Consider the following 26,712-nt stretch of genomic DNA (forward strand, 5'->3'; position numbering starts at 1 on the left):
TTTTGCTGTAATACTTTTATTACATTTTATTACTGTACACATATCTTAAAAGCAAAATTTTAAAAATTCATTAATGTAACAATAATATTCTCTGATAATGAACTGAATTTTCATCCGAGTTAAATCTCTTCAAACATTTTACTTGAAAATAATACTACATCACAATTAGCTTTAAGTTCAAACAAAGTCTTTATGGCTAGTCCTAATCCTGATTCATGTCGATCAGACAAAAGGATGTTATCAATATATTAAAAAAGAGTTTTAACCATTCAAGAAACAAAATTAACACATCAAGTGAGCACCATACACCACTGACACAAATACTCAATTCATTTAATACAATACTAAATCACAATAAATTCAATAACAACAGATAATTGGCCTTAATTACTTGATGCAGAATCTTTTAAAAACTTACAAACAGAATCTAAAAATAATTTTGGCTGATCGGCGTGAATCCAGTGTCCACTGTTTTCAATTGTTACAAAAAATGCCTTTGGAAATAATTTTTTAATATCATCAATATCATTAAAATTAACAAAGTCCGAATGTGCACCACATATAAAGATAGTAGGTCCATCATAAACACCAGTGGATGTTGGGAATACAGTCAAACCAGGATGATAATTTTTTGAAATACCTTCAAGATTAACTTTCCAAGAAAATTCTCCTTTCTTTTTCTCAATAAGATTCATTGATAAAAAAGCAGCCAATTTTGAGTCCTATTAGTAAAAAAAAATATTAATACTAATAAATAAATAAATAAAAAACTGAATAAAACAATTATGATTTTAAAAAAATTATGAAAGATTTTATAACTACAAATAAAGATATAACAAAAACCTGCAATAAAGTAGTATGAGGGTATGACATAGACTGTTCAAACAAATTTAGAAGTGTTTCATAAACAGAGCTCAGTTGTCACACCTAAACATCTAACAACATGGGTTGTTTAATTTTGAAAAGAGAAATCAGTACAAAACAGTAGTTCTGTTCTGAAATTTCTTACACAAACAATAATTTACTCCGCACTTTGCTTTTTACTTATTTTCATAGATTTTATACATTATTTTTAACAGTTAAAATTTAATTTTAATTAAAAATTACTGTTTAATTAAACTTCTTGGGATTTATCGTAAAAAGTTTTATTGCCTTTTTCATTGATAATATTTTGCACCAAACCATGAGTATTCATACCATGTGGCTTCATTATTCCCTCCTTAGATTAGTATTGTTAAAAGTCATATTGACTTACATTCTGCTTCAGCTGTGAACACACCATGATATTTAATTCACAGCAAAAAAGAATTCAATCCAGTTTCCTTGGTTTTTCATCTATAGTCTACTTCTGACAATTTGACTTTTTTTCAGGTCAAGATATCTTAAAAAAATGTGTAAATATACATATCGTGAAGGATGGTTGAAATGAAATGCATAGTCCCTCATAACTTACAAATGAAAAGAGATAAATCATGAAAAAATATGATATAAAAGTACATTTTATTTGCCACAAAAACCTCCATTTATTTTCCACATAGTCATCATAGATAGGTACATATTCCCCTGATGGTGAACTAGTTTTCTCCCATCAATGAAGAAGGCTGGAGGTCTTTCCCTGATCCATTACCTCAATTCATGCTATACTTCATCATCCATGGTGAAATGAATACCCTTAATATCCTTCTTTAATTGTGTAAAGGTAAAAATTGCAGGGCACTTATCTGGTGTAGGTTTAATTTCAACTTCACAAGAGCCTCAGCAGTTGAACGCAATGTGTGTGGCTGAGGTATTGTAAAGTTGCAGAGTTATTGGCTCTATGGATTGTCAAACATAACATACATGTTTCCTTTGGTATTTTAACATTTCTATTTATCGCAAAGAATTTACAGTCGACCTGACTTCCAGGTAGTCAGTCAAATACATGTGTTGGGGTTCCCAGAACACTATCAGAAGAATTTTTTGCAGAGGGAAGTGTTTTGAATTTTTTTGATTGTGGCAAACATAGTGTCAATATTCCATGCTCTGCAAAGGTATAAATGTCACTAGCATTCACTTTTCCGCTGTTAAAAATGCAATCACTGTATACTGTTTCAGACATGTTGACATAGCATGCGTACTTGACTCCATATCAATGGCAACTGACAGCAAATGAAAAAGTGTGAGTCAACAGGTTTTAGAATGTTAGTAGTAGGGGAATGAAACTACAAGATGGCTGTGAATGAGACCTGTTGTTGCTTTGTGCGACATTTTGTTCACCTGTTACATTCCTGTGTACATGACATTTCAACCACCTCATATATTATAAAATGTATTAAAGAAAATGTCAAAAAATATTTTCACAAACATCAGTAATGGATTTAAAATAAATTTTACTGAAAGAAGTGTTTTTTATTACTTTTTCCAGTTTTAGAAAATTCTTAATTTGGAGCCTATTGTGAGAATTTAAAAAAATCATAAATTAGAATAATTGACATAACAAATAATATTATTTGATTTCTACATCTTTAAGGAACAAATTAGCGAACTTTGAAATTAAATGAATTAGGAAGTTCGATAATGAGAGAGGAATTATAGAGATCATTTCATGAAAAAATAAAACTGACTAAAAAGAGTTGCTGGTTGTTCATAATAATTAATATGACACTTGTGCACATAAACATATACAAATAGCAGTTGTAAAACTGAAAGTTTTAGGTCCTGAAATAGTTTCTCAATTGGCATTTTTTCACTTAATACACGCACGTGCACGTGCATACACACAAAGACACACTATATGAAAACAAAACTCCTTGTTTAACAACTTCATTCAACACATCCAAAATTAGCAACCCTCTATTCCTCATTTGGCAAATTTCTTGTATGCCATCTCATATGGTACTAGAAACCATATAGAGATATGTGTATATACACTTACTATGAAAAAAATATTACAATAAGAATTACAATAAATAAAAATTTATCTTTGGTAACAACATTCTTTTCTATTTAAATTTTGAACTACCTACTTTCTGAAAAATGTGTTCTAACCTTTTTTTTTTGTTTTTCAGACAGTAATAAATAAGTTTTGTTTTAGTTTACTGTTTAATAATAAGCAGCCTTATATGGTACTCACACTGCAGCTGCTTGATTAACTGAGTGCTATACACAGTTCTGTGTACATAACTTGAAATTGCATGTTGCTTGTCTACTACAACAATAAATATAATATATATAAATTAATCTTGTTTATATCAAAAATTTTCTATGTGTAGGTCACATAACAGTATATACAATATAATATTTTATGTAAATGTGGAAGGAAAGTTTTATTATATAAGCTATTGTGATATAGGCTATGTAATAAGTGAAGGAAGCCAACAGATCTCCATCAATGTATTCTCATTTTAATTATTTTCTTAATAAAGAAATATGCATGCACTATTAGAATGTACTGAAATAACATTTCTAATAATAAACAATCACAGATATAATATTACACAATCAATATTATATTAATATATACTGCCAACAATATCAATTTATTTCAGTATGTCTGTATGGAAATCATCAAAGCTCAAAAGCTCAAGTCATCAAAATTTTCATGTAAATACACAAAAACTTCAGAAATGTGTTTTCAAAATTTTCTATCAATTTAATTCAATGAAAAAAAATTTAGCTTGTGACAAAGATTTTCTCACATCACTTATGCAATCTCAACGTGTTTCTATGCATTTTAGAATACCCTAAAATACCAAAACAGTCATCAAACTTTTACCAAAAAACATAAACCAAATTACAGAGTAAAGAATTATTTTAAAAAGAGTTTTTTACCAATATGATTTTTGTCAATATTTACCAATATTGCACCAGAAAAAAATCATAAAAAATGCATTGAAAACTCATAAAAATAAATGGAATCAGTGTATCGTAAATATCTGACCAAAACAAATAAACAAGCAGTCTCAATATTTTTTACTTAAAGATTACCAAAAATCTAGCTATTTTTCTAATTAAATATGGGAAGTATTTAAGAAGTTAATGTCAATAAAACAATCATTATGCAGTTAAGATCTTTATAAAATCAAGCATCATAATAGCATTATCTATTTAGGTAAATTATTTTAAATTCTGTAAAATTTGGAAACATCTACAACAAACAACTTGTTTTGTGCATGGATGTGCCGATAAAAAATTCTCTGACAGCCATGTACACAAATACATATATACACACATGCACACAAATAAACAATTTTTTTTAAGTTACAACCTTAATCATTGTCAAATCAGATTTATTGGATATGGGTAGGTAACCATGTTTTGAAAGTATTTTCTTTCAGTCTTACCTAAAATTAAATTACAGCAAATAATAAATTTTATACCATATATAATGCATATATATATATATACTAACTGGTTGGGGCTTGCTTCGCTCACCCAACCATCTAGCCAAGAGGTCTGTTCCCTGAACCCCTAGGGCCCAGGTGAACCCCAAAACCAACCCAGGGCCACAGAGCTCACTTTGCTCGCCATTTCCATCTTGCCAGGATCCCCCAAAACATTCATTATCCTCATGGTTGTGAGAATAATACAGATAAACAACAATTAAGTATTCAGGTTTTACAGAAACCTGAAAAAGAAACTAAATTACAAAAGACAGAATAACAGTAACTAAGGAAACTAAATTACACACACCTTTGATGGCAAAAAAAATCATAACTTATGTTTATTGCCATGGTAACTGAAATATAATAATGAAATAAAATCTAATTAAAAATTTCTAAAAATTTCAGTACAACCTCAATTCACTTCGGTAGCTGAAACCCCAGCAAAATCTTTCATTAACAGTAACTTGCAAACAAAGCCTTTTATGACATATATGAACTTTTTCCATTATTTTCACAAGTAGAATAGGTTATGAAAGTCCCGGGAGAACTTCATGATACACCTGCATATAACAGCTATGTTTCATCTATACATACCGTGTCTTAAATTCCTAATTTATAAAAAAACTTATTTTTGTTTAAATAATAGATCTGATAAGAATTCATCAGCCACATTCAACAGCATCCAACTAAAACACAATAGGTGCCTTGAATATCTTGATGTTACTGTGGGTTGAATGCAATCATAGTAATCACATCTTGTAAGTACTGTGGTAAAACTTTAACATTACAAAAAACGTCATCCAAACACTAGCTGGCTCAACATTGGGAAAATCTGTTGACAACTTGCAGATATCAATTCTGAGACTGATATATTTGCATGATATGGATTGTTCATCCAGTGTGTATAAGCAGCAACTATACTAAGCCTGATGATACACAACTTAATGTGACAATGTACACTGCTTCCAGAAAGCAAACATATCTTCATTCCCTCCTTGTGCTAAATCATATAGCTCATCCTTGTACAAGTTAATGAATAACAATGGAATCCAAATACTCTAATATTAATACTTAATGGGACTGGAATATATATTAAAAAGGAGAACTTTATAGTTAATAGGGTACAAACAAATTGATAGTTGATAGGGCTTGAATAACTAATTTTATCTAAGCCTGTGTTAGGTTTTGAGTACTATGTGGCTGAAATTATTGTTAAAATATCACTGATTTTGTGAAGAAATGTTTTTTCCCATTTCCTTCCTTTTTATATTATTAAATTTACCTTAAGCGATTCTGTAAGCTGGATTTCAACCGTCTTGCGTGCATCATAAATATTCACATTATCATCGATTTTAACTGCTTTCATCGCATCAAATATAACTACCATACCAGACATTTGAGGTGGAACCCCTACAGGTGATATGTCTACAACAGTTAAACTCTCAACTTTTGATGGCTGTAAAAAAATAAACTACTGCATTAGAATAAGTTAACTTACGTAAATTTATTAGATTATAATCAACATAGCAATTAGTAAATCAAAATTTGCATATAGCAGAAATTATAGAAAACCATTTACAAGCATTATTACTTGAAAATGGCTCATTTGTTAGCAAACACTTTTTTTACTATTTTATTCTGGTAGAATAAGTTTTTTGGCCCCGATTTAAAATTACAACAGTGGCTTTTAGCTTTGATTAAAGCTTCATAGGTATAGAAATAAGAGTTAGATGTTCCATTATAAAAATGGTGGCCAGCACTTTATACATACATTACCATTTAGAGTATTTTTGTAGCTGAATAAATTTTCAAGAAAATCAGTAACCATTTCTGTACTACCATGCTGAGATCAAACTTTAAGATTATTTCTAGGTTCAACTAAAATGACAACATGGATTAGATTTTTTGCCACAAAAGATAAAGTATCACACTGGATCAGGACAATGCATAAACATTAAATAAAAGCGCAGATATTCCATGTAAAATAAACAGATAATTCACTTTTGTAAGAGAAGGTTTTTGAAAGTGACAAAATAGGTACACCATTTTTGAACAGCTGTACTAGGGGAAAAAATAACCCAAAAATGCTAGAATAGCAACAAAGTACATATTTGTGTTTTAATTCAACCAATACAATTCAGTCATAAGAATAATTATTGTTATGTAACAATTGGTAACTTTGTTAACATTAATCCAGCAATGGAAAACCACAGTTTTACATTTATAGGAAAACCTTTTTCCTCATTCATTTTCTTTTTTATTAAATTACTACTTTCTATTGGGTAAAATAATCCCCTGATAAGACATCCGAGTGGGCATTACTCGTGAGGAGGTTATCAGAAAATATAATAGTAACATTCTTTGAACACGGAATGCCACAACTTGAAAAAAAAATTTAGGCTAGATAATACAAAACATAAAATGGTTACATGAAAGCTAAATTATTAAGATAAATTGAACACATGAATAAGACTTTTAAATGGAAATGCAGGAGTGGAAGTAATAATGAATAAGAAAATAGGATAGTTTGCTATTAAATCCCAAACAGAGAAAAAAATTATTTAAATTAAGATACAAAGTCAAAGTTTAATACAAGAGTATAGATTTAAATGTCAACCTCTTCAGTAAAGGATGAGTTAAAAATATATGAAAAATAAATGGTCTAATCAAATGAATAGAAGATGATAATTTAACAGTAATGGGTAACTGGAATGCCATAGTAGTAGAATAATGAGAAGAAAAACAATTAAGACACTATGGGCAACGACAAAAAGAATCTTGTACAAGTATCTACTAGTGATTTATAAGTCATTAAAGAGGAAAATACACAAGTAATATACAATAATACAGATTAATGAAATTACTGCATTATGTATAACAATATATATATATATATATATATATATATATATATATATATGATTGAGCATAGATTTCAGAACTAAATTATAGAATGTAAAGTGTACCAAGGAACAGACATCGATTGTGATGACAATTTTGTAATTATGAAGAAAGTAGGTTGAAGTCTGAGATAAAAAATCAACAACGTAGTTGTAATACTTTCCTGGCATTGGTTATTTATTCTTATTTAGTAGAAAAGTAATGATACATGAAAAAAGTTACCTAAAATGTCATTTTTTGGGATAAGGGTAATTTATGATGAAGTTTCATTATAAAATTATCATTATAAGTTTAAATAAACAAACAAGGTCAAAAAATTGGTATTTTTTACTATTTTTATGCTCCTCCACCTCAAAAATCACCTTCCAAGAATTTTTTTTTGATTTTTCTATGTTAAATGGAAAAACTAAAAAAATTCTATCAAAAAATGTACAACCAATAAAAAGTTATCTAATATTTCTTTTTTGGGAGTGGGAGGGTGAATTATGATGAAATTTTTTTGTTATTAAAAGTTTATTATTTAAACCTTTAATAATATTAAAAGTTTAAATAAACCAAAAAAAATGTTTAATTCAAAAATAGAAATTTTAAACTTTGATTGGCTCCCCCCAATATTGCCCCCAAAGTGTATATTTTTTTGGGGTCACTTGCATTATTACCATGCCTAGGAAGAGAAAAAAAATTTGGTTAAAAAATATGTAATAAATACAAAGATAGCTTTTTCAATTTTTAGAAAAGGAAGGAAATTTTGGGCAAATTTAAAAAAAAATGTTAATGTCAAGTGCATGCATGCATATACTAAGCTTAATATAAGGTGGGGTTATGTCTGCAAAATTTGGAGAAAATTAATACAAAAAACTATTTACCCCCCTGGAGATACTGACCCCCAAAACTTTACCAACAAATTGCCCACACACGAGGTGCTACCCAAAAGTTCAGGGAATTTTACCATAAAAATAAAATAGCTTAAGATAACTTATAATTTCCACTGTCTCCTTCAAAGTAATCCCCTTGAGCATTGATACAGTGATCCCAGCATTTTTCCCATGATTCCATGCATCCCATCCATGGAAGTCTGCAGTGTGTAAGTGTTAGAAGCAGGTTCTGCGTTTCTTCCTGAATCTCCTCAATTGTGTTAAAAGAACGAAATTGAAATTTTATTTTCGGAAAGAGAAAGAAGTTGCACAGGGCAAGGTCAGACGAATAGGGTGGGTGGGGAATCACTACTGTCTTTTTGGAAGCCAAGAAATTCCGAACGGCTAGCAATGTGTGCAAGGCGTGTTGTCATGGTGCAGAACCCAGCTGTTCTTACCCCACAGATCTGAACGTTTGCGCCTAATGCTTTCACATAACCACTTCAAAACTTCACAATAGAACATCCCATTGACAGTTTGACCAAGAGGAACAAATTCCTTATGGATAATGCCTTTGATGTCGAAAAAACAATCATCATGGACTTCACATTGCTGCAAAATTGGCATACTTTTTTTGGCCATGGTGAACTTGGCAACATCCACTGCGACGACTGCTGCTTAGTTTCAGGGTCATACTCGTACACCCATGTCTCATCACCAGTTATGATGTTGGAGATGAAGTTAGGGTCATCTCTTGCAGAATTTTTCAATTTTCTACAGACAGCTACATGATTTTGTTTCTGGTCGCTGTTCAACAGTCTCAGTACGAATTTTGCAGCAATGCGTCTCATGTTCAAATTATCCGACCAGATGTGTTGCACGGACCTATATGACATTTGTACGATTGCACAAACATCATGGATTGTTTGTTTACGATCTGCAACAATAGCCTCTCGCACTTTCGCGATGTTTTCTGGTGTTGTGCTTATTGATGATCTTCCCGAACGCTCATCGTCATCGACTTTCGTTCGTCCATCTTTGAATCATTTGTACCACAAAAAAGTTTTACTTTTACTCATAGCATTGTCACCAAATGCTTCCACAAGCATGCGATGGGTTTCTGCACCATGTTTTTTAAGCATGAAGCAAAATTTGATGCAGGTTCTTTGCTCTTTAAAATTTTGCCATTTAGAACTTCGCTGAAGCAGTAAAACACAACGTTACACAACCGCACAAAAGTCAACAATGCAGCCTCTCACCATCACAGCTGTTGGAACACTGATTCACAAAGAGTACTGTTAGCCACATCTAGTGGTAGCAAGTCGTACCAGCAATGGTTCGCACGAAATTCAAATTCCCCCAACTTTTGGGTAGCACCTCATACATGAGTCTCTGTACAAAATCAGTTTATCCAGTCAAACATTATTAACCTTCAAACCCACCAACACATGTATATATATAAGAACAAACATTGACCCCCACTTTTTTTTTCTTTTTTTGGGGTCCCCCCAAAAAATTCCATGCCCCCACAACTGAAACCTTGAAAAAAAGACCCATATCCATTTTTTGACTGATTACCATACTTTCCTTCTTGCAGCTTAGCTCTAAAGCTATGATTCCAAGAAAGTAAAAAAAAGAACAAAGAGATGGGATAGAGATAGGCCAAAAAAGGCCAATGTACATTGGAAACTGGACAAATCATCTTTTGTTACTTAATTTCTTGTTCCACTCATATGAATAGAACAATTTTTAATAAGCTGCTATCCCACTTGAAAATAAATTCAATGTCATTTAAACCTAAATCAAACAATTCTCTTCCAACCAAGGCCTTTCTACAAGATAAGTTGTAAATTGTTTGTTAGGTTGAGAATAATATAAAAATGTAATACAAGTCATACTGATTAATGTCAGTCTACTGAACTGTTATGAATTCTTTCTATCAGTAAAATATAATTAAATTGCTTCAATTTTGAATATAATATTATACACAAGTGATTTGTCTACTAGAATATCATGAACAGTCAAATGCCTTTGACCAATCACAGTGAATGGATCAGTCATGCACAATTTATTAACTGTCCTAAAAATTACTGGTTTACAAAGTAAAGACTTGAAGATTTATTGGACAAGAACCACCATAATCATACTGAAACTCAATACCATACAGTAGATTAAACATTAAATAAGCTTATGATTATTCTATTTTCAAACTAAAACAATTTCTTGTAAATACCTAGAAAAGTACATTTTTATTAATTACTACTTTAAGGTTCAAAAATTTGTTACTTTCAGTTAAAACTCCACTCCATAATTAATCCAACTACATTTTTTTACATTCTAATTAGAAAAATTTGAATCTTTTAAATATTTAACTCCACCCACAAAAAGTTTAAGAGCTTGCACTAAAACCTGTGATGAATTACAATTTTTATAATTATTACAAAAGTAAATGGGCAATATCTTGTTTATGTGAAATGTAAGTTTTTCTAACTTACATGCTGCAAAGCAAAGGCCATAACAGCCCTTCCACCCATGCTGTGGCCAACTAAAGCTGCTTTCTCAATTTTGTTTTCAGTCATAAATAAATGTATATCTTCAGCTAAGTGAGTATAAGTATGCTCATTGCTATGAGGACTTTCCCCGTGATTTCTGGCATCAACTGTATATACCTAAACACACAATTTTGATACAATACACATCATTTATAAATTTTCATATAAAATGCTTCAACTGCATTAAATGATAAACAAAATACTGCAATAAGACACAACTTACTCATATTTTCATTGAATCCACATATAGGATAGACTGCTCATAATTCATGTATTTACTATTATAGTTTCACTTATTAACTGGCACTGTCTACACAAACAAGCTACACTTTTATTTTAAAGTAACTTATTTAATAATCCATCATATAATATTAAACTTTTTTCATACATTGACTGAATTGAGAACTAGACAAAATAGAGATTAATTAAAGGTTCTTTTAGTACACTAAGATAAAAAATGTTATTGTCAGTTAGACTAATAGTTACTGGGCTCCTGATTTTTAGCAAATTTTTAAATATTTTCCAAAAGTTCTTTGTATATTTCCCTTGTTACACAGTGTGTTAACCATTGGTTTTCACAATTAATTAGTGTTAAAGAGCAGTAAATTCTCTTTTTCTCTATATTTTCAAGTAAAATAAAGCATTCTTATCCGGTAAGACAATTATAAAGTGCCTTTTTTGTTTTTGTGTTTTAAATAACCTTGTACTTTTTTTATATTTACAAAATGTTAATTTTTTCATGCTAATTTATACACCTTTAGTAAAAAATAAAATACATAAATAAATGTAATGTTTATTACAGATTAAAAATTAACAAAATATAATTTCACTCAATACAACTAAACAAAGAAGTAAAACATCAAAGCATACTTAATGTATGCAATCCCAAACAAATACTACAATAAATTTAGAAGATAAGGTTACAAGATAATTAAAAGAGTAGGGTAAAGATAAAAATTACATATAATTAATGAATAAATAAGTAAAGGAAGAAAAGTACAGTATGTAGCAGTAATTAAAGTTAGCTTTAACCTGTGACTAAAATAAATTAAAAATTTTAATTCCAAATTGAAGGCTTTATCTGAAGAAATTAAAATACCAAAAAAAAATCAGAAAAATCAGAATAGAACTAAAAAGAACCAAGACTGTCACCGATCTCAAACAATATTTCTCTAAATAAATAATTACATACAGGTAGTCATATCAAAACATACTGGATGTTTTGAAAAATTTAAATAAACAAATTCTGAGCTACAATAATAAAAACAGTAGTACTGTTACTTCTTGTAAACAGTCATAAATGCAAATTCAGTGATTTAATAAATAATTCTTGTAATATTATAGTTTTTGAGCCAAATGCTCCAATAAACTGTGTTGCAGAATCAACAGAACATACAGAATAAAGATCATACAAGCAGAATCATACAATAAAAAGTAAATAAAAACTTTTAAAAATCAGTATTTTATCGAAGCAAAACAGACAGAAAATCATATTATTCTTTCTGTACCTAATAAACATTATTCTTAATATAGTAAAACAAAAAAATACATACATTTATTATTTCATGTATTTTTTTGTTTTACTATATTAAGAATAATGTTTATTAGGTACAGAAAGAATAATATGATTTTCTGTCTATTTTTCATCTATTTTGCTTCAATAAAAAACTGATTTTAAACGTTTTTATTTGCTGTTTGTTGGTTGTATTTACATTAATTTTCTCCAAATTAAATTCTCTACAAGTTTTGTTTCTAAATCTTCCACATTTATAAATCATTTAACAAAACTATTGTACTACAAACCTAAAAAAAAACTTTTTAGACACCAAATTTTGTGTTTTACGTTGGATATCTTAAAACTACTTAAGGATATCATCAGATGCCTTAAAAACTGGAGTTACAGTTTTGGGACCTGTTTTAACATATTTCCTAGCTCAAATTACATAAGAAACCACCAATTTTACTTCTTAATTTGGGTCTCAAAAATTACAGTGGAGCTTCTTTTTATTAGAAGAGCTGAAATCCGGGCAAAATCCTTCGCTAGCCATAACTCGAAAACAAAGCATTTATGTTTACATGAACCTTATTCATTATTTTCACCAGTACAACATGTCCTGAAAGTTTCCCCATTTCTTTGTGGGACATCTTGTATATATATATATATTTTTTTTTATTTTTATTATTGGTACATGTTAAATGAAGGTATTGAAAATTCAGGGCTTTTAAATTAGTATTACATTAAAAAAAATTATGAACAGAATAATTGTTTCTATAAAAGAATTTTATTTTAAATAAATTACTGAAAGATCTTTTAAATAATCAATTGGAAATTCATTAATTAATGAAAGCATAATAAGGCCCTACCTTGTATCCCAAAGCAATATGTCATATTATAAATATAAATACAAGCCTAGGAAGAAATGTTTAATTTATTAAATATTGGTCTACACAACTTATATCTCAAGGGTGCCAAACAATGATCAGACAGCTCATTTTTGAATATTGAAAATTTATGTGGAATTTTTGAGAGAGTTCCAAAAGAAGGGATTATATTTCAGATAAGAATATATGTAAACATAATAAATATTTATTACTGATAATAAAGTAAGCATTTTATTAAGAACCTTCATAGTAAAATATACTGTTTGCCTCGGCTACAAATGAAATTAACTTATCACATGAGAATTTGTCACCTAACAAAAGAAATCTAGAAATTTGACATCATGGACAACAGAAACATTGTTATAAAATTTAATCGCAGCAGTTATACTAGAGATCATATTTAGATGTGAAATTAGCATTACCACTGATACCAACTGGATAAACTCAAAAAACAGCTTACCCACTTTTCCATTGACAAAAATTCACATTACAATTTAATTTTTTGTAAAATACTTCACATGTAGGTGATTTTTTACTAATTACTGGCAAACTGGGGAGATATATCAATACTCAATTTTTCCAACATTGAAAAAAAAATAAAGGAAGTTGTAATTTTCTCAAGCTTTATGCATAACTGATCAACATAATGAACTTTTGCAAATATGTTCATTGCAAAAAAAACCTGTACCTGTAATCATAGGAAAATACAAAAAAAAAATGATAGCGACATTCTTAAGCCTTCATATCAACTTATCAAGGTTTCTATACACACATTATTTCTTAAGGTATATTATATATTTGTATTCTACTAATATAAAACATACTGTTAAAATCCTTTTGTCATTAATCTGACAATACTGACTATTAATTAACTTATGATCACTTTTTTCAATTATTTTCCATTTGAACATAAATAACAAGGAAACATTTTTTTTCAGGTAAGTTATTGATATTTATAAATTTTTGGCAACAGAATACCCTGCATTCATATAGAACATCACTGGCAGCTAACACTTAATATTTATTACCAATCATTCAGCCGAGCTTTCCAAGGAATGTTAAATAAAGTAATAAATTAATATATTTATTATTTAGTTTAAAACATTAACAAACAACATTTTCCATGCAGTACAACTACAAACGCAAGTTATAATTAAACTGAAAAATAATAATTATTATTACTAACAAGTTCACCACAATATGGGAAAACAAATGCATTTGCTAAGCCAGAGTCATATATCCATAAAAAACTTGTAACTCGTTAATGCGTTACCTACCAAGGTGAACTACCTTTTTTCACAGTTTAGCTTCAAATCATATCATAGTTTATGTAATAATTCTTTTATGTTTGAAGCAAAATTTTTATTATGAAAATAATAAATTTAGCGAAATGAAAAAATTAATCAATACTAGACTTATCTTCTGCTTATACCGTATTATCTGTCTATACTGTGTTTACTGTAAGTATGATCACTTTCCAGTTTGTAACTATGTTTTTAATCAACATCTGATCAGCCCATTTGAAATAATATTTTATAATACTATGTTAATTTAATAATTTTTTTATACAAAAGATGAATTTTAATAAATCACAAGAAATACAGAAATCAGAAGGAAATAAGCACTTTGAAAAAAGCTAAAACTTGCTTGGATGAAATATCCATAGCCTACTATAACACAACATTAAAAATAAAAGAAGTTAATAAAAAGTAAGAAGTAAGAAGTTAATAAAAAGTGATATTTAGTAAAGAGCTGCTAAGCACAGAAAGCAAAGTAAATTACAAAAAAGAAAGAATAATGGGAACAGCTGTTGAATACCAGAAAGAGATAAAAATCCAAAGACAAGACTTATAAATGTTTCTAGATATGTTAATGCACGTGACAATAAAAAACTGAAAAACAGAACTAAAAAAAATTGAACATACCTGAAAGCACAGAGTTAAATGATAAAATAAGGAAGAGGTACATACCCAATATCTATTGGGTATGTTTTGAAAGTGTGGGCAAAATTATTCAAATATTGTTGAAAATAGAAATGAGTGTAATTCATAAAGAAGTAAATGTACTAAAACTGAATGATATGCCTTTTGAGACAAAGCATTATTAGATAAAAGAAAAGGATGAGCAATCAGTTAATAAGTGAATAATTGACAAAAAAATAAATATAACCAAAATCAATGTCAGTTGATCAGAAGGCCAAAACAATGTACAAATATAAAAAGGACTTCAATGGACAGAAAATAGAGAGGAAACTTGCAAAAGAAAGAGTAATAGCATCTAAAGAAAGAAAATGACGAGAAAATCAAGAAGCAGACATAGAAAATAGTTTAACTAATACTAGCAGATTCAAATTACATTAAAGTAGTATACTGAATCTTTGTAAATGATATTTATTATTATTTGTTAAATATTATTTTTTTTTAATAATCACTTGTAAAATAGCATTCTGAAAGTTAAAAAACTTTTATGCATTTTAAAAAGAAAATCCTATTGCCACATTATCACACTAATATGAGTGGCCACAGCAATGTTAGCAGTAACATCAAGATAACAAAGGTCACATATGTAACAGCAAGTCATAATACTGAATTTATACTCAAAAGCCTTACTTTCACTAGTAGTTATTTTGACTAATAACAAGTTAACACTATGGAGCATTTTACACCATACACACAAATAAGCACAATTTAATTTAGAGAGCATTTAAAATCATGATTCTAAATTTAGTCTGTTTTTCTTTTCCCATAAAATTACTAAGTATAAAATCAATTGGCAGTCCAGGGCATTTTATCCTAGTTTTTTATTTAATGCTTACCTCTTAAATAAATGAATAAACATAAACAGTAAAATATTGTTAACATTATTGTAGCTTGCTAAATTAAATAAAAGCGTGGTCTCTGCTATACAAAGAGTAACAACTTTGCTCAACAAATGCATACATAACTTTATTTACACTCATGAACTTAAGATAATATGGATTTATTTATATTGTAGAAAATGTATTTACTCTGAAAAGGCATGTATGTATTAATATACTGTTACTTATTTAAAAAATTGTGACATAGTAAAATATCCTGTGTTCTGATTTCGTTCCACATCGTTTTATATATCTAAAATTAATAAAAACTGTATACTTTGAGATGACATGACTAACATAAAAGACAAAGTAATGCTCAATCCAATAGACCTACCCTAATGACATAAAAAAAGAAGTAAAACGCAAAACATATAAAATTAGACCATACCTTCTTATTTGTTTGTTTATGTATCACTTTTGCTAAACTATTCCAGTTCATTTTTGATCCAAAAAGCCCATGCATCACTATAACTGGTACATCATCTCTAATTTGTGGGGCAGCTTCTTCGTATGATGCAAATGACATTCTTACGGGCTGGACATTACCACTAAAAGAAAAGTACTCGCTATACTTAATTCATGGTTAGGTGTAGACGATATAAAATAAACTAATATAAGAAGTTATTTTCTATAAAAATGCATTCATAATAAATCACCTGTTTTACCCATCCCTAAAGACCAGAAACATATGTAATAAATTAAATAACTTCCAACTTTAATGATTAAAGTAGTTACTTTCAAATTAATAGAACTGTTCTTCCTAAGGCCTGTTAGCTAGCTACTTGCCTATTTTCAGCACCTTTCACAGTGGAATTGTTATTATTGAGGTTAGGAAAATCTATCAAAAGTGTATTATAATATATATATATATATATTTACATATATAACTAACATATATAGCATTATATAAATATATAACACATATAAATATATATATATATTTTTTTAAATTAAATTAAGATTAAAAATATTAAACAATAAAAATTTTCAAATTTATAATTTAAAAAAAAAGATATATATATATATAAAATAAATGTTAAAAATTAATATTATAATTATTGAAATTAAAAGTTACATATATAAAAATATGATGTCAATTATGATAAAATTAAAAAGGATAAAAACAAAATATACTACTTGTTTGGCCAAACAAATAGTGTATTTTGTTTTTATTCTACCAAAATTTAATTTTATTATAACTGACATCATATTTTTATACATTTTTTTTTGTTTTCAGTCATTTGACTGGTTTGATGCAGCTCTCCAAGATTCCCTATCTAGTGCCAGTCGTTTCACTTCAGTATACCCTCTACATCCTACATCCCTAACAATTTGTTTTACATATTCCAAACGTGGCCTGCCTACACAATTTTTCCCTTCTACCTGTCCTTCCAATATTAAAGCGACTATTCCAGGATGCCTTAGTATGTGGCCTATAAGTCTGTCTCTTCTTTTAACTATATTTTTCCAAATGCTTCTTTCTTCATCTATTTGCCGCAATACCTCTTTATTTGTCACTTTATCCACCCATCTGATTTTTAACATTCTCCTATAGCACCACATTTCAAAAGTTTCTAATCTTTTCTTCTCAGATACTCTGATTGTCCAAGCTTCACTTCCATATAAAGCGACACTCCAAACATATACTTTCAAAAATTTTTTCCTGACATTTAAATTTTTTGATGTAAACAAATTATATTTCTTACTGAGGGCTCGTTTCGCTTGTGCTATTCAGCATTTTATATCGCTCCTGCTTTGTCCATCTTTAGTAATTCTACTTCCCAAATAACAAAATTCTTCTACCACCATAATCTTTTCTCCTCCTATTTTCACATTCAGTGGTCCATCTTTGTTTCTACTACATTTCATTACTTTTGTTTTGTTCTTGTTTATTTTCATGCGATAGTTCTTGCATAGGACTTCATCTATGCCATTCATTGTTTTTTCTAAATCCTTTTTACTCTCGGCTAGAATTACTATATAATCAGCAAATCGTAGCATCTTTATCTTTTCACGTTGTACTGTTACTCCGAATCTAAATTGTTCTTTAACATCATTAACTGCTAGTTCCATGTAAAGATTAAAAAGTAACGGAGATAGAGAACATCCTTGTCGGACTCCCTTTCTTATGTTCTTCAATTATTACTGTTGCTGTTTGGTTCCTGTACATGTTAGCAATTGTTCTTCTATCTCTGGATTTGAACCCTAATTTTTTTTATTTGCTGAACATTTTATTCCAGTCTACGTTATCGAATGCCTTTTCTAGGTCTATAAACGCCAAGTATGTTGGTTTGTTTTTCTTTAATCTTCCTTCTACTATTAATCTGAGGCCTAAAATTGCTTTCCTTGTCCCTATACTTTTCCTGAAACCAAATTGGTCTTCTCCTAACACTTCTTCCACTCTTTTAATTTCAATATTAATTTTTAACATTTTTTATATTTAAATAATTATAAATATGAACATTTTTAAACTTTTAACTTTTTAATCTTAATTTAATTTGTAAATCTTATATATTATATATTTTAATTATCATTTTGAGTTTAATATGTAATTTGATAATAAACATTTTATAAAGAAGAATTACAACTGAAGATGTGGGTTGCCACTAAAGTACTATTGTAAACCTTATGAAAAAATAAGGTGAGTCATTTTACTTTGTTTAATTCTGTACTTATGTGGATCAAGCTGATAATGATATGGGTCTTGAAAAGATTGATTTCATTAAATAAAATATAAAAATATATATAGTGTTATATTTGTTTAACATGTTGTTTTTATTAAAATTTGTCTGTTGAGATTTCGGTTTTTTAAGTGTTATATCTAAATTTTTCCATTTTATGTTAATGTCAACAAAATAATGCAAATTTTACAAGTAGTATGTAAAATCCAAGATCCCAACATACTTAATGTTAGATACACAAAATTGACAAAAACCACTTTAACAAACATAGAATAGACTGAATACAATACTTCATTACATAGGCTTACTCAGGATGATTTTCTAACCTCCATGCAGATATTTAATGGTAGCTAATTACCAGTCAATGCCATTCAAATAAAAAAAGAACTATGGAAACACCAAAATTAAGTGTTGATAATTTCACAAGGCCTTCAAAAGGTAGTTTCATCAATTTAAAAAAAGTGTAATGTCATTTTTTAAATAATCTATAAGTGTTACCATGTTTCATATTTTGCTGTTGAATAAAATTAATTATTATTCAAACTTCGGATGTAAATTATTGTTTATGCAAGCATAAAGCCGTTAACAAAATACCAGAATTTAGGAACCAAGTTTACTACCACTAGTCCTCATCCAACTTTATCTTTAAAGCAGTCTACTTCTACATAAAGTGATAAGCACAAATGTTCATCGAAATATTTTTGAAACCAGTTCATTCATAACCTTTACTCATAATCAGTACACACATGAACACTAGCACAGTTACTTGGTAGTAATAAAACAAAATAATTCAAGTTAAAAACAGAATTAATATATTATTTACCTAGAACTTAAATTTCTTCTGAAAACGGTACCGCTAATAACGGAAGCATATTCACCTAAAGAAACAAGGAATCTTTCATTTACAAGCGTCCTTACAAAAATTGTATTTATTCGCTGGCCTGCTGAAAACATGATATACGTACGCTCTTTCTTTCTTTCAACAACATTTAAACCTAGGCACTTTTAACCTTCACATTGGTTTACACTGACGATATCACCATCGGCAAGTTTTCAAACTAATCAACGTTCTGTCTAGAGTACTGTCTAAAACGCCATTTTCAAGACAGAATGAATGAAGTTAAAATTTTTAATTTCTCCTTTTATATTCATCTTCACTTTTTAAAATAACTCATCTAATCCAACTAAATTGAATTTTTTATATAATTTTTATTACATGAAAATTATGTTTATTAAAAACATAATTTTTATGTAATAAAAAATTATATTTACGTGTAACTTCCTTTAAATATCACTCTTCAGAGAAAGTAACTTCATCTGTTATAGAGTAAATACTATTTAAAACCACAAATTTTTGAAACGACAAACCAAATCAATTTTTAAAAATACGTTTTTAATATCTTGATTCAAAATATCATTCTCCCAACCACCTTTCGTTACTGGTACTGCTACTATTGTCACCCTGGCGTCAGCTGAATTATTGCTGGCGAGTTTTTTGAGTTACGCAGAAACGTATTTAAAATGTCAAAAAGTGTTTTGGATTTAAATAGTCTCTTTTGAAGTAGTATGTTGTTCTAGCGAGTTTATAAATTTCGAATGAGTTAAACTGTAGTCCTTTCTTGTGTATTTATGGAATATTATGTGTGTATTACTAGTCGCTGATGGATTTGTAATTAATCTGTGACATGGTCGACAAATGCTGACAGTATGAAAACAGCAATAACAGTCATTAAAGATGATTGCAAACGGTTTTGAAGTAAGTTATTAAAAATATTACATTTTCAAAATTTTAATTTGTTTTTTGGATTAAAAAAACTTTGTCTATGGATATTTTATCAGAGAAGAAATTTGTCATCAGCAATAGGGCAAAGGTTAATTACCTTACTCTAAAGGTAGTTAAAAATCTAAAGGTAATTAGAGATCTAATTTGTTTTTTATCTCTTAACTGCAATGCCAACAAATGTTAGAGGCAGTATGTTGTATACTGCAGAGGAAAGCCAGTTTCACATGTGGTTTTAGTTCATAAGAGAATATCACTAATTGAATGTTACATATTGTAAGCCCTTCTTGCATAATTTTATTATTTAATATCCAATGATATTAGATATATGGAGTACTATTCATTTTTGAGTGAAAATTACAGTAGATCTGGAAACATATCTGACTAACAGAAAATAGATTGTTGAAGTTGATGGTATTATTTCATAACCTGTATTATAACCTATGGTATGCTTGGTGGTCAGTTTTGGGGCCACTGTGATTTTTAATCTTTATAAATGATTAACCAGATAATACTGATTGATAGGTTACCTATTTAGAGATTATACAACCTTCTTGGAAGAGTGTGTGGTGGACATAAAGGTGGATGTCAAAAGATTGATTTCAACAAATAAATTTCAGCTGGGCAGGCCCATGCAGCAACTTGGTTAAATGTGTGGGCTGTATATTGTCTGAAATTAGCAGGAAAGGGCACTTGCAGGAAACAGGAAGATGGTAATACATATTGTGAAGAGTATGAAAAATGCTTAATAATATGGATTGCCAATTTTGATTTGCAACTTTCTGTTTTAAGCAGACTTTTTTATGGGTAAGTATTTTTATTCCTCAGTGTCTAATGTTTATTAAAATGATGAACTTTGGTAAGTATCAATCACCATGTGTGATTGAGTTTTTACACATTGTTTACCAATTACTTTTTAACATACTCCAAAATGCATCATTTACAAATGTTGTAGAGTTACAATGCTAGGAAGAGCAGAAAATAATGCTCGCATCAGTTATTATAAACCTAGTGGAAATATGAAATATTGTGGAAAAATCTTTATGGCTACATTTGTTTTATGTATTGATATTACAGTGTTTATTATCCCGCCTAAAGTTGTTAAAGCATTAACCCTGAAGAAATATAAAGCACATTTATAAAAGTAATGTTTTTTATAATGTGAAGTAATTTTATGAGAACTATGATGTTATGAGTTATAAAATAATAAAATACTTTGTTGAAATTCACTTGCCGTAAATCTTATATTTTATATATTCTAAATATTTTCAAATTATGTAATTTCTTAATTATCTTCTATGTTTATAGTAAAAAACATAAACTAATTTAAATTAATCTCAACATAATAAAATTATCGTCAGTATTATTAATTTATGACATGAAAAATTAGTTATGTAGATATAACAGAAACAGTATGTTCTTTATTATAGAAGGCATTCAGAAAGTTGCTATGCAGTATGCTTTAGAATTAAGTAGTGAATTCTGTTCTTTCAGCATTAAGTTGGTTGCCCTGTGGACACAGTCAGAAATAAACCAAGACATCAGTTTTGAGTTGTGATTGAACGTGCTTCACCTCATGTTGTTTTGTTTATTGGAATAAATAGTTGCAAGAGGTGTAATAGTTCTTTCAGTAGAGGAATGCATTTTTCTTGTTGAACACATCTTTCATGATTGTGAAATCTACTTCACACTGCCATTACTCTCTGTGAAGTTCATGAGCAAGCACTGAAATGATAAACCATTAGTATGTGTGATTTTAATTTGTTTTATATTTATAGGTCATTTAAATTTAGTTTACATTTATTTAGAGCATTAACTATTTCCATAATGTTGTCCTGCGTCTCTCCTGTCTATGAAATTTTAAAAAAATACATTCTGTTGTTATCTAAAATGCTTTTAAAACTATCATGTATAACCACAAAAAATCAAATTATATATTATGAACAAAACAACTTATACAAAAAAAGAAGAGATATGCATACAGATACTACATAATCCTTCTTTCTGATGGTGGAAATTATTGTTTATACCATCATAAACAATAATAACTGTATACAAATATGTAAATAATATTTAACTACACATGAACATGTGTTCACATAACTGGAAATAATAAAGAACCCAAAGAACACACCACAAAAATCATAATACTTACATAGTATGCAACAGACTTCTTCCCAATAAAATAATTTTATTGTAAGTTTTTTATGAATTGCCATTTATCTTTATTTTTTAATTTTACTATCCTGTTAAGTTTTTTCATAATTCATGGTTTGTTTCATTTATTTGTTAGAGATGTGGGGAGCTATCTCAGTTTAAGAAAGCTCATGAGAAATAGCTACCTCTGATATGCAAATTGATGAAAGTTGAAGTTAGTTAATCTGTCTCAAATTCTCCACTGATGACTTCTTGCATTGTGATATTGTTTTTAACTGCTGCATTGTTTCATTTGTTAAATGTAATTTATTTTTTAAATGCTACAATTCCAATATAAATAAATAAATGCTACAATATAGGCTTAGCTATAACATTAAATGTCATGCAATACTAAATAAATAGTAGGTAGAAGCCCCGAACAACTGTTTTAGTAACTTGTTAGGCTGATTTGACCCTCTATAATTGTCTTTATGGTTTTTCTTATCATGGTTTCTTTTGTTTTATTATTGTATTTATTTATTAATTTTTATTTACTTGTAGTATTAAACCGCTGTGTTTGTTCATTTTCAGTACGTACAAACAGATTCATAAACTACTGTAAACATTTGATTTAATTATTTGTTTTATCCTTCTTCTTCTTCAGCACTACACCCTAATTTGAGCCTTGGCTTCGGCTTCTGTCACCTATCCTCTCCAATGTTCCTTATTTGTCACTATCTCAAGGTAACCATCTCCCACATCCATCCTTCCAAGATCATCAGGAACTTCATCCATCCATCTTATTCTCGGGTGACCTTCCTTCTACTGTTACGTAGCTGCCTTTTAATATTTTTTTTGGCATGCACTGTTTATCTATTTGTTTCAGTGACCCAGCCACCATATTCATTGTACTTTTATGAATCTTTTGATGTCTTCATGTTTTACTGTTTGTTTTATATTTAGTATTTCCATACTTAATTTATTTTTGTTTTGTTGAGTGTGTATGTTTAGTTACAGTATGAATCATTTTGTTCTTTTTATTGATTTCTTACCTGTTTGAACTGGTTTTTTGTTGGTTAACTGATTAACTTTATTCTTGTATCTACAAAGTTAATAGATAATTCTAATTCATAAGTAAATATTTTGCTATATCATAAAAAAAATGTAATTTATTTAATATTATATTGCATTCATTTTGTATAACAGGAATGTTATCTATATATCTAACTAATAGTAGAATATTATATATATATTCTACATTGTATACAACTATTTGTTCAAAGTTCAGCATTTATATTTCAGACAATGAGGCTGTATAGATTTGTTACAATATGTGTTGTTTATATTATTTGAGTTGCCCCCTCTCAAAGGCAGGTATAATTATACCTTGAATATCAAAAATTTGAGTAATTTATCTATAGAATAACCTAAAAGTTTTATATTTCTATCTAAAACAATTTCACTCTTAAATAGGGCATGCAACAAGGGGCACTGTTGTTGAATGAAACAAGGTTTATTGTACAGTTGTAACTTAGTTTATAAAATCATTCTGTCATATAGCTGATTTCAATATGTTATTGTAAAATTTGAGTATTAGTCTATTCTTAAAATGAACCCTGGGAAACACTAATCTTACAATAGGAAGTTTTGAACTGATCACTTACATACTGGTGAAAATTCAGCATTGATACTGAGGTAAATTTCATGGTCAATTCAAAAGATATTATTGTAGAAGAAGGTACAGATTCAAAATTTAATTAATCTAATACAAACTGTAGTTTTTTTTAATATATAAATTCATTCATATTATCACTCAATCATAAATAAAAATTTCATGTAAAGTTAAAAGTATCAGTCATGTTTATTTATGTAAAAAAAATGAATTGTCTGTATTCTTTGACTAATACAATATACAGTATATTAAAATCACTTTCTTGAACAACATGCTGCTTGCTTTTCAATTTTTGTGATCTGCATTCCAGAGGTTTTTACTTCAACATCTTCTCTTGTCATCATTTCTCTAGATTAAAAAAAAATAAAATCATAATATAAATATTATAAAATTATATTGATCTCAATAGATTTGAACTAAATGTTTATGCTACGCCTTTATGGTTGTGGACAAGTTCCAACATATATCATAACTAATCTCCCTCAACTGCTTGAAAATTTTTCCATAGCAACTCAAATAATTTAATTTTAGTCTAACTTTTGTAACTTATTTGGTAGATAGACCTTACTAATGACCCTGAACTGATAGTGTCTTTTTGTAGTTTTATAGCAACCAGTCCTTTTTTAATGTGCATTATCAAATGAAATGTCATCACACTGAACTTAGGTAAAATTAAATTTAATAAAAATTCATAATGTAATCCATAGATAAATAATGTAAGTTAATTGATTTGCAGGAAATATTAAATTTTATTCATTAGAGTGTTAGGAACCCTAACTTCAATAACCTGAAATTTCCAAACATCAAGAAATCCATGTAAACTAAAAAATAAATACAAACAAGTTTTATTATTTAAATTCCACCTTATCATATTTGCCTTTATCATTAAACTAAATTTTACTAAGGATAAAGACATTTTTAATACCACAAAAATTATAGCAACATCTGAAAGTTATAACTATAAAAATAATTAATCTGATGTTTACAATGGTTTGAAAAATAACCATTGACTGGATCTCAATGCATTCAATAGTGGCAAAAAATGAGAAGATTTTAATTACCTGTTATGTCTATTTAATTGCATACTAGCTGGGGAAATATCTTTTTCTAGTTTAATTAAAGCCTTAAAATCTAATGAAGAAACTTATATAAAGGAAACTGACTCTACTCTGATAATATTGAGTTCATGTAATGGTTTTTTATTTTAGCTGTATTATTTGAACATGTATTCTACATATCCTTGATCACACACTTACACAGTATTTTAGTCCATTTTCCGACCATCTAATAGGTTAAATCTCAAATTTATTGTTGACAACAACCTTGGTGTTCTACACATACACAAAAAGGCTACATTTTAATACACCTGAACATTACCTTAGTATAAATAAAAGTCATTGTATGTATGTTTGTTCCACATCTCCTAAATCACAGGTCTGATTTCAACCAAATTTGGAACAAATATTACTTACTAACTGAGCAAAAATTGTATGGGTGTTAGATATCCCTGCCACAACTGTTGTGGAAGAGGTGAGAGGTGAGATCCTTGAAACATTATAAAAGGTTAAAATTCTGGAACATTCTGAAATATTTAAAATATTTTTTCAAAATACTTTTGCCTGGCCACTTTTATGCTAGTTTCTAAAATAATCCTATCCTTCAATAGTATCTTTATTGATGCTCTTTGCACGATTAATTATAATTAAATCATACATATTTGTATAGTTGCATAAATTATTTGTACGTAGGATATTTGTATAGTTGCATTAGTTATTGTACTGTACATTGTTTTAAAGATTGAAATAATCATACATGCTGTTTCATTCAAGCTATATTAATGTAGGGTAATAAACAGGCCAGATTTGAAACAATAAATTAACAAAAAGGAATGCAAAGGAGATGTACAAGGGTTGTCTGAAAAGTTTTGAGCCTCATCATGAAGATGGCAGCACTCGTCAACAAAAGTTAGGGAATGTATTCGCACACGCATTGAAAGGTACTCACTAAAATTTCACCCATTTTGGATGCTCAGTTATTGTTTGGTAATCGTTTGAGCAACTCATTGTGAGTGTTTTGTGAAAATGGAAAAAATTGAATATCATGCCGTGATTAAACACTTGCATTTGAAAGGCAATATGCCTACACAAATGAGTTGGATGCTGTTTACAAGGACTCTTCCCATCATTTGCCACTGTGAAAAGATGAGCAGCTGACTGCAACCACCACCAATATCATCGAAAAGGTTCACCTAATGGTACTGGATGACTGACGAACTAAGGTTAGAGAGGTAGCAGAGGCTATGGACACATCGAAAGAACGTGTTTGTCATATATTAACTGAGGAATTGGATATACGTAAGCTATCCGCGCATTGGGTACCGCATTGGCTCACTTTGAGCCAAAAATGCACTCAAATGAACATTTCCAAGACCCTGCAACAGCAGTTTAAGCAAAACGAGTCAGATTTTTTGCGTCAATTCATAACTGTAGATGAAATGTGGATCCACCACTACACCCCTGAAACGAAACAACAG

The 26,712-nt window shown here is 28.9% G+C and overlaps 2 protein-coding genes across 8 annotated transcripts in view; both read right to left on the reverse strand.

The window, feature by feature from the left end:
- Positions 1-19,657, reverse strand: LOC142323343 (sn-1-specific diacylglycerol lipase ABHD11-like). The gene is made up of 5 exons (XM_075362842.1): positions 19,415-19,657; positions 16,299-16,458; positions 10,615-10,788; positions 5,647-5,820; positions 1-722 (listed from the first exon to the last, which is right to left on the reverse strand). The coding sequence occupies exons 1-5, from the start codon at positions 19,543-19,545 to the stop codon at positions 384-386; spliced, it is 978 nt and encodes a 325-aa protein (XP_075218957.1). The 5' UTR covers positions 19,546-19,657; the 3' UTR covers positions 1-383.
- A 4,616-nt stretch (positions 19,658-24,273) lies between these two features.
- Positions 24,274-26,712, reverse strand: part of LOC142323344 (ras and EF-hand domain-containing protein homolog) — a 92,060-nt gene continuing 89,621 nt past the window's right edge. For all 7 annotated transcript variants that reach the window (XM_075362849.1, XM_075362845.1, XM_075362848.1 and 4 more), the window contains one exon: positions 24,274-24,527. In XM_075362849.1, coding sequence (XP_075218964.1) covers positions 24,434-24,527 — 94 coding nt within the window. In that variant the 3' untranslated portion in view covers positions 24,274-24,433. The remainder of the gene's footprint in view (positions 24,528-26,712) is intronic.

The sequence above is a fragment of the Lycorma delicatula genome, chromosome 4, assembly GCF_047948215.1.
Source record: "Lycorma delicatula isolate Av1 chromosome 4, ASM4794821v1, whole genome shotgun sequence".
Taxonomy (NCBI): domain Eukaryota; kingdom Metazoa; phylum Arthropoda; class Insecta; order Hemiptera; family Fulgoridae; genus Lycorma; species Lycorma delicatula.

What these genes read in the sequence shown, in the direction of transcription:
- LOC142323343 (XM_075362842.1), bottom strand. Translation starts at nt 19,545, where the DNA reads ATGTTTTCAGCAGGCCAGCGAATAAATACAATTTTTGTAAGGACGCTT. An exon ending in TGGCCTTTGCTTTGCAGCAT is followed by an intron (nt 5,821 to 10,614) that starts GTAAGTTAGAAA and finishes ATTTTTTTACAG; the next exon opens with CCATCAAAAGTTGAGAGTTT. An exon ending in AGCTTACAGAATCGCTTAAG is followed by an intron (nt 723 to 5,646) that starts GTAAATTTAATA and finishes TTTTACTAATAG; the next exon opens with GACTCAAAATTGGCTGCTTT.